Genomic DNA, 9825 nt, shown 5'->3' on the forward strand with positions numbered 1-9825 from the left:
ATATATATTAACAAGAAATACTATTTCTGTTTTCCTACTTCAAAAATTTACCTTTAAATTAATGTGTTACTTGATCTTTCTTGAAATGAATTTTTGAAGTTATGCATTTTGAGTAAAAAAAATAAAACAAAATACATTGACACCAACTTTTTAACTTTTTAAGTACTGTGTTTCTTTTTATATTTATATTTTATAATTATATTTTTATATTATATTGTATTTTAAGTGTTGAAATTGTATTTTCATGCCATATTCAATCTAATAAAACTTTTTGCAACAAACCTAAACATAGTATTGTCAGTACTTCTGTCATTACTATGATATCAATCATTTAAAAAAGTCATGGAAAATTGAAAGTAATACAAACACATTTTTGCTTTATTTATAATTTATTAAATAAATATATAAATGGGAAATATTATTACCCTCAAACATTGTTACCCTCACATGCAAAACAATAAAAAAATCTACTCGAAGGCAGATCAAGGCCTTATTTTGTAATTGGAAGTAAACTATGGACCGCAAATCACAGAAAACATGAACAGCATGTTTATCAGCAGTGCGCTAGATGGCGTTGTTGTGCCACGTGCGCTCACATCATGCGCGCCCGGACTTCCCAGAATGCATCGCGGCTGCTAGTGCGGTTAGCTTACGCTTGCCTGTGAACATACGGCATTATTCACACGGCGTCAGGGTTTCCTCAGTTTTATAGGTAGTCTTAAGCGATATGCCTCCGAAAAAGCCAGCCCAACCTGCAGGCAACAAGAAAACCCAAGAGAAGAAGAAAGAGAAGATCATTGAGGTGAGATTTGCGGCGTTTTAGCACTCATGTAACGTTAGCATTCTCAACTCTGGGCCTTGTGCTCTGATTCACCCACCAGCGCATTTCTGAACCTTCTAATGCTATTAAAAACCTAAAATGAATGGAACTATATGAATAATCAGTTATATATTTGTTTAATTGGGTTAAACAAATTAAGATTAAACTGTCAGTCTGATATTGTCAACGTATCGGTAAGTAAAGAGGAAATGACGATATGAATTGAGCCAAAGTCTACTGCTAGTGTGCCACATTGAGGCTGTGTCTGAAAACACATTGAGCTGTCCATGTAGACTGTATTTGCAGCCATTATCGGAGTCATTTGAAAGTGCCACAATGACTTACAGTCGACAATTGGCTTGAAATGAAATGCCTGTTAATTTTGGTCTTATTTTATAAGCATCACATCGCTGTTCTGTTACGTTTAATTGTCTGATTATGTAACCTGTTTGTTTTGATGGGGCTGGTGTTTAGATGATGTCATTTTTACCGTGACTTTCAATTGTTCATGGCAGGATAAAACCTTTGGACTGAAAAACAAAAAGGGAGCTAAACAACAGAAGTTTATCAAAGCTGTGACTCAGCAGGTCAAGTTTGGACAGCAGAATCCACGACAGGTAATGATTGATTGACACTGATTTTAGTGTTTCTATCTTCAATTTGAATTCCCAAGTCAGTGTCCCAAAGGTCTGCAATGTGTTGAGGTTTTTTTCTCCCACCGTAGGCTGCTGCTGCTGAAGCTGAAAAGAACAAAAAGAAGGATGACAAGAAGAAGGAGTTGTCAGAGTTGAATGAGCTCTTTAAGCCCGTGGTGGCAGCTCAGAAAGTCAGCAAAGGTAACTGGTCCATTGAATAAGAGACACAACTTTATTTGAAACTGTTCTCTGAATCATGCACATAATTTAAATCATCAGGGGTGCATTTCCCAAAACATTGTTAACCAGCTGGTTGTAATCAACAAAGTTTAACGATTCAGTATCTTTTTCATAAGTTTGCAAACAGCCTCACAAATGAGTTACAGCTTTCGACCTGTAGTAGGAAGCATAGTATCTGGTTACATGCTTAAATAGACCAGTACAATCTGTATTTTTCTAGTTTGTCATAAAAATAAAAGCACAGTTTTTTTGAAGAGTGCGTGTGCAAATATGATCCAGTACCCAGTGGAACCCTGGAGTATGATGTAAGAGGGAATCAGTGATTAAATCAAGCATCTGTAAATAAAGCAAAACAACAGAGAACAAAAATGGCAAGGTAGTCCTTAAATGTTTATTTATAGCAGTGATGTGACAATAATTAAAACCTAAACCGATTAATTAGCTGAAGTTATTACACCCATCACTTTAAGATCTGTATTGTTTAGCCATTGCTAGTTAAGAGATGAGTGCAACTGTATATTTTATGGCCATCTGTATACTTTACTTTGTGTAGTTCTGTGATGAATATAATTGTCATGCTTTGGAATGATTACTGTCCATCTGTTCATTTTGCTCTTCTGTTCTGTTCTTTGTTTTGTTGTTGTGTGTGATCTCTTTCATGGTTTTTCGTTTCAGGTGTAGATCCCAAGTCTGTGTTGTGTGCTTTCTTTAAGCAAGGCCAGTGTACCAAAGGCGATAAGTGTAAATTCTCTCATGACCTCACTTTGGAGAGGAAATGTGAGAAAAGAAGCTTGTATGTGGATGGGAGAGATGATGAGCTGGAGAAAGGCGAGTCCAATAGTATTTGTATGAGGCTATATTTTTAGCACGGTATTATGTACATTAATACATTTGAAAAACAAATGATCACATACTGACAAGGTTTCTGGAATTGACATAAGTGGAACTATTGCTTCTGATTTGGTTGATAGAATTAATAAAAATAATCTTGCTGGCTTTTATGTAGTTATCTAAATTGTTTTGATTTTTGTAATCACAGACACTATGGATAATTGGGATGAAAAGAAACTTGAGGAAGTGGTGAACAAGAAACATGGAGAGGCTGAAAAGAAGAAAGCAAAGACCCAAATTGTAGGTTCTGGCAGGAAGTATGCACTTACAATTTTGCACGTAAATCATCTAGATATTATTGATGTTTTGATCAGTGAATCAACTAAATTAATGAATAATCTTTATTTTAAGGTGTGCAAGTATTTCCTTGATGCTATTGAAAACAACAAATACGGCTGGTTTTGGGTTTGTCCTGGAGGAGGGGACAACTGTATGTACCGCCACGCTCTCCCGGTGGGCTTTGTTCTCAAGAAAGACAAGAAGAAAGAAGAGACGAACGTGGAGGAGATCTCGCTGGAGGATTTGATAGAGACTGAGGTGAGAAGGAAGAGCGTTTCAGATTGTGATTGTGAAGTAGCAGTGTCATTGAATCTGATGGTTATCAATCACAATTGTTGTTATGATCAGCTGTACTTTATTTTGTAGCGAGCTTCCTTGGGAGCAAATGTCACCCGAATTACTCTGGAAACATTCTTGGCCTGGAAGAAAAGGAAAAGGCAAGAGAAACTGGCTAAAGCAGAGCAGGACATGGAGAGAAAGAAAGCAGACTTCAAAGCTGGCAGAGCATATGGGGTGAGTGAAAATCAAGACGCTTATATTCCTGATTGATTAAAATACTGATCTTAAAATAAAGATGTTGAGGTCTTGAAAAAAATACTCTGAAAAAGTATTGGGCATTAAAAGTCCTGGTACTTCAAGACTCTCCTCATCTCTTGCTTTCATGTCCTGCAGGTCAGTGGAAGGGAAGTGTTTGAGTTCAGACCTGAGCTTGTTGATGATGACGATGCAGAGGCCGATGATACAAAATATTCGGATGAAGATGACAATGATGCTGAGGGTTATAACGAGGTTTGAAAAATACATTTCATGTTATTTAACAGAATGCACCTTTACCTAATATAAGCTATACACTGTTTACACAATTATTAGGCATGTTGATATTCTGATATTCTTTTTTACCAATTCCAAACCACATCGATCTTAATAACTACTATTGTCCAAGAAGGCATTTAGTGAAAAACTCCTTACTCAGGTGTGCAGAATGATTAGGCATATTTTCCTTTACTGATAAAATTAGCTTAAAACAGAGGTTAAATTCAGAATGAGATTTATCCCCCATGAGAAATATTCAGAACTAATGCAATACAGAAATTGCAAAGTTAAGGCATGACCATTGGACAGCAAAATGCTCTCTGGGACAAAAAGGTCTGAAAAAAACAGGTGGAGAAAAAAGACATGTTAACTGCAAAAGTATTAAGAATTAATGTGAAGAATTGGACGCAAAACCATCAAGAACCATTTCATCTCCAGCGCCACCATATTTCAGAACTGCAAACTTCCTGTAGTCTCCAGAATTACAAGGTGTCAGGTTCTCCGAAAAAAAAAAAAAAAAAACAGACCTCACAACTATGGAACCGCTTCAAAACAGTTGAAATATGTGCACGAAAACATTTTAGTTTCATTATAATGTTTTTGTGCCTTTCGTGGAGCTCAACAATAACACAGAATAGTATGCGCACAATACTGGATTTGGATCGGTCTCGTTTGACTAGAAAATTGGAGCCGATACCGATCCCGAGTATCGGATCGATGCATCCTTATGTCTAATAATTATGAATGCGGTGTATAAACATTGTATATAAAATTAATTCGACAAATCTATTACGTTTAATTTTTGTGTCTGTTGCATCTAATACTTTATTGTGATTCACTTATTTCAAGTCTCAAGTCGTTAAGCATTGTTAACATGATTGTCTCTCCAGGTGGAGGAAATAGATGAGGTTCAGGACATTGACATTGCTAGATTTGTCCCTAAAGAGGTGGATAATGCAGGTATAACAGTGGCATCTGCAGACCGGTTTACTGCCAAAGCTCCTCCAACAAATGACACAGATGGTGAGATGCATCTAAATATCTTTGTGTTTTTCGTATGCTAATTTGAGGTTTGTGTAAGTACAGTCTTGTTTGAATAGTCAGGCAGAGAAGGGTAGAATGACAATATAAGAAAAAGAAAGAAATGGCATATATATTAAATATTTCACAATTTTCTACCCAGCTGTTTTCAGGTTAGTGAATCACATAAAAAATAAAACATTACTGTTTACTTTTCAGCTATATATATTTTTTTTTTATTACCCAATTAACTTGCCTACCGCAATTTCAGAAACCGTGCTTTACAGTGATCTATATTTAATGGTTGTTTTTAATCTTCACTACCTTAAAATAGTCAATCTTTTTATCTTTTTTGAATGAGTGTAATAACTCAATCAGGTCACAGCTATCTATAAATGTCTTTCAAACGTCACTGAACTCTGTTTTGTCTCCACAGACAATAAATTGAGCGAGGCATCAGGCGGATCTGTGGAGAATGGGGAACACTGCGAGGATGAGACGCTGGAGGACGGAGAAACCAATGATGACGAGTCAGAGGCAGTGCCTGTAGACGAGAACCTATTCACCGGGGAGGATCTAGACGAACTTGAGGAGGAGCTCAACACACTGGACCTGGACGAGTGAAGACTGGGACTGGTGCATCATTCATAAACTACACATGGCTTGATGTGAATGACGATATTTTCACAAATAACTACCACCTGAATTGCCATGTCAGAAGCCGATCTGCCTGCGATATGCACCCTCATCACTCGATGTCCCAGGACGCTACAGGAGAGACTGGAGTGGATGTGGCTCTTGTTCTCTCTCTGATTTAACTTTTTTTTTTTTTTTTTTTTTTTTTTTAATTGCAGTCTACCCCAAAAGCACAGTCAGGTGAGGGTTTGGTTCTTCAGCAGGAACATACTCCAAATATTTATGAGGCTGTTGATTATTTGATATTTCTGCGTTTGATTAAATCCAGTCTTTGAAATGATCCAGCATAAATCCTCTTTTGGAATCTGTTTTCCTCTTCCTCTGCTGTTGAAATGTTGCTATAATGAAAACAAAGGTTCAGTCGATCGGTCTCATTTCAGTTTTTAACTTGTAACCAACTGCATGCCTGTATCAGGATCAGAATGTAAAGGTGAATAAGTGTGATGCTGACTTTCAAGTGTTCCATAATCAGTTGATCAGATTGAGGTGTTGAATGTGAAGTCTCTCGGAAGCAGATGTGGCATCTGGCCTTACAGAAGGAGATGTGGATGTCGACATCATTACTAGTCAGATTTGATTTTTGAAGTGGTTTCAAGAAATATCAGCAAAAGAGGTGAGATTGTGAACTAGTAACATCTCTGTCCTTTTGTATTCAATTGTTTTAAATTGCCCTCCCACCAACACAAGAAATTGTAAATAAAAGGATATCAGATACTGGCTTTGAATTGAAATGTCTAATTGTAACTTTTGATTGAGTGTAGGTTTATTTAAGCTTAAACATCTGAAGTTTGTTCAGAAAAACTTAAACACACAGTCTGGTCTAGATATGGACTGCTTATCCTATATCAAAAGATTTATTACATTGTGAAATATGGGTCTGCAACAAGCCCAAATCCATGAATTATTACCTGAATAAATGTATTATGCAGTTGTGCTGTTCTTAACACATGGTGGCACTGTATCACTAGTTCCATATAAAGCTTAAGATTTCAATAATTACATTTGCCTGGAAACACAATGGTTTTATGATATCTTAAAAAAGTTTACCAGTTCACTCCTGCCCAAGTCATGCTGGTGAAAGACTTTTTGTCAACGAAAATGATTAATCAAAACGGGAATCACAACTGTTTTAAACCTTTTTAATTTAAAAATTGCAAATACATGCGGAAAAAAATAATTCTGCAAAAAAAAAAAAATGCATTTACTGGCCATGTTTTTAGAGGAAGAGCAAAACTACAGTTGGTTTTATTAATAAAAATTCAAAAAGAACATTTATTTAAAATACAAGTCTTATGACAATATACACTACTATGTTCAAAACTTTGGGATCACAAAATTTTGTTTTCTTTAAAAAAATGAACACTCAGCAAGGATGTTAAACTGATAAAACATGATCAAAGTAACTAAGTAAGTAAAGACTTGTTGGGAAAGGTTTCTGTATTTAAATATAAGTAAATGCTGTTTTTATAACTTTTTATTCATCAAAGAATTCTGAAAAAAAGTATCAGTTGCCAACAAAATATGGAGCAGCACAACGGTTTTCCACACTAATACATCAGAATATTATATTAATGACTGATCATGTGGCACTCAAGCCTGAAGTAGCAGCTGATGGAAATGCCGCTTTGCATCACAGAAATTATTTAAAAGTTTATTAAAACATTTAAATAGTAATATTTCATCACTGTATTTGTTTCAGCATTTTTAAACGAATGCAGCCTTGATGAAAAAATAAATCTTACTGATCCCAAACATTTGAATGGCAGTGTATATTGATCTTCATCAGTAGTGCCATTTGGATATTTTTTATTTTCTTTTAAATGAAATCAGCAAATATGTATTTCTTTGATGAATTCCGCAAATACTGATGTACTTTTGTTTCTGTGGGCTTTGTTCTGAAGAAGGAAAAAGAATGAAAAGATCTCACTGGAGGATTTGGTAGAGAATTACTCTAGTTACTCTGGAAACATTCTTGGCCTGGAAGAAAAGGAAAAGGCAGGAGAAACTGACTAAAGCAGAGCAGGCCATGGAGAGAAAGAAAGCTGGCAGAGCACTTGGGGTGAGTGATGTTCATCCTCTGTTTGCTTGATTGAAAAAATGAGTGACTCAATGAATTGGATATTTTGGCGGTGATGCTGTGGTTTGACCAGGAGGTGACAGTAAAGCTTATGCTCTCAGATCCTGTGGTCCTGCTGATTTACTGTGTCCTGGGGATTATTTCATAAAACAAGTTTACCAAATAATCCAGGTTTATTTCACTTAGTCTGATTTACTTTGTACAAAATCAGCTGACAATGAGTCAGACTTACCAAAATAAACCTGGCTTATCTGGTAAACTTGTTTTATGAAATAATCCCCAGGTTCTTCAAGACTCTTTCATGTTGTTGTCTTTTGTGTTAAATGACACTTCAATCTTGCTTTCATTTTCTGCAGGTCAGTGGAAGGAAGGGTTTGAGTTCAGACCTGAGCTTGTTAAAGGGGGGGTGAAATGCTCGTTTTCACTCAATATCCTGTTAATCTTGAGTACCTATAGAGTAGTACTGCATCCTTCATAACTCCAAAAAGTCTTTACTTTTATTATATTCATAAGAGAAAGATAGTCTGTACCGATTTTTCCCGGAAAAACACGAGCGGCTGGAGGCGCGACGTGTGGGCGGAGCTAAAGAATCACGAGCGCCAGTAGGCTTTTGCGTTGAGAGTGTGTGGAAGCTGTGACATTACCGTGAGGGAAAAACTATCATCCGAAACAAACCATGGCTCACAGTCAGATTCAGCCGTTTATTTATGATCCAGAATCAGATCCCGAGGCTGAAACTGAACGAGAGCAGCAGCAGCAACGACTCGCTCCGAGCGGGGCTCGAACCCGGGTCTCCAGCATGGGAGGGGACGCACTAACAAGGAGGCAGAGATATTTGAAGCAGTTTTACTCACCGCCTGCGGTTCCAACACACGATCGTGACCCTTTTTCGTTGGGAAATCATCATCCTTAAGAAATAAACGATACGCAAATCCGTCATCAAACTGGGCCTTGTTTGTAAAACAAGCATCTTCGAAATGCAGGGAACAAACAAAAACACTTGCACAACTCATTTGATGCTCTGTAAAAATAAACTCCATCCACTGGTCCCTTAATGCTGTTTTTTTTGGTAATCTGTGCAGGGTTGTCTTGCCCTGTCAACCAAAAACACATTTCTTTTGTGACTTTTCGTGACGCTCTCGCTCTGATCAGTGAAATGTCTGTGCTCTGCTCAGCCTCGCTATACGGGAGTGCGCGCTCTTCCGGCAGAAGTTCCCTCAGGACCCATATAAGGAAATTCCGCTCCATCTAACGTCACACAAAGCCATCCTCGAAAAAAACTTTCCGAAACTTGTGACAAACCGGAAGGAGTATTTTGGGAACAAAAATACTCCTTCAAATGTACAACTTAATTTTTGAAACTTTGTCCATGTTTAGCATGGGAATCCAACTCTTTAACAGTGTAAAAAACTCAGTATGCATGAAATAGCATTTCACCCCCCCTTTAAAGATGACAATCAGGAGGGTGATGAAACGTGGAGATGTGGAGATGTTTATTACCACTGCTCTACCCATAAAGCTGATGGTCTAGCTTTCTCATCACCTAGGGCTTTGTGGTCCTGGGGATACAGGAAGTTAGTTTTAATGGCAGTCAAAAAATAAAGGCTTTTCACTTCTTTGGTAGATTGTTTTTCTGACACATTGCTCCAGCAGCTGGACTGAAACTGTTTTTAATACACAGAGGTATTGATGAGGTCTAACTTCTCTCTGTCACTGAATCTAAATAAAATATCGCAGAGAGATTTTTCTCAATCACAACTCTGGACCACTTTCCATAGTAAGACATCTTCATCTAAAACAATATGGGTAAGCTGAATCTGAACTTCCTGTCAACAACAGTGAGTGTCTCAAACTGAATTGATATCATAGTCAAGGTTGGTCATAACATATATATATATAATAGAATACTTGAATCTGATTGGTCAAAAGTGCCATCCATTGTGTTGTATTTTGTAGTGGACTGTTAAGACAATACATCTGTAATATTATAATTTCAGCACTCACTATTTAATTTACACATATTTGTTTAGTAGGTTAGTAGGATCATGTACAGTCATCTGGTCATTATAACAGAACCAACCAGTAGGGCCTGTATATGGAGCGTATAATGACTAGCTGGCTGGCAACAGACTGTTAACAAAGTATTTCCTCTATTTTCATTGGTACAAAGCCAGTGTCCTTCTGTTGTCAGTGGCCCAACGACTGAAAAAAAAAACATTTAATGGATACAACCTCTTTTTGCATGAAAAAACAAATAATAACAACCAGATGGCTTTCTGATAGTTATTTTTAGTAATTAAGAGTATAAAGATATAATTTGCCCTATAAGGCATTTTTCTAAACTTTAAAAGATT

General features: G+C 36.8%; 1 protein-coding gene across 1 annotated transcript; it reads left to right on the forward strand.

Annotated features, from left to right (window-relative positions):
• Window positions 1-602: 602 nt before the first annotated feature.
• On the forward strand, window positions 603-6119 carry zc3h15 (zinc finger CCCH-type containing 15). The gene is made up of 10 exons (XM_026272035.1): window positions 603-802; window positions 1336-1437; window positions 1545-1656; window positions 2371-2523; window positions 2735-2826; window positions 2938-3123; window positions 3232-3378; window positions 3538-3654; window positions 4569-4701; window positions 5135-6119. Exons 1-10 carry the CDS (start codon window positions 728-730, stop codon window positions 5320-5322), a joined length of 1305 nt encoding a protein of 434 aa, XP_026127820.1. The 5' UTR covers window positions 603-727; the 3' UTR covers window positions 5323-6119.
• Window positions 6120-9825: the final 3706 nt, after the last annotated feature.

The sequence above is a fragment of the Carassius auratus genome, chromosome 9 (genome assembly GCF_003368295.1).
Source record: "Carassius auratus strain Wakin chromosome 9, ASM336829v1, whole genome shotgun sequence".
NCBI lineage: Eukaryota > Metazoa > Chordata > Actinopteri > Cypriniformes > Cyprinidae > Carassius > Carassius auratus.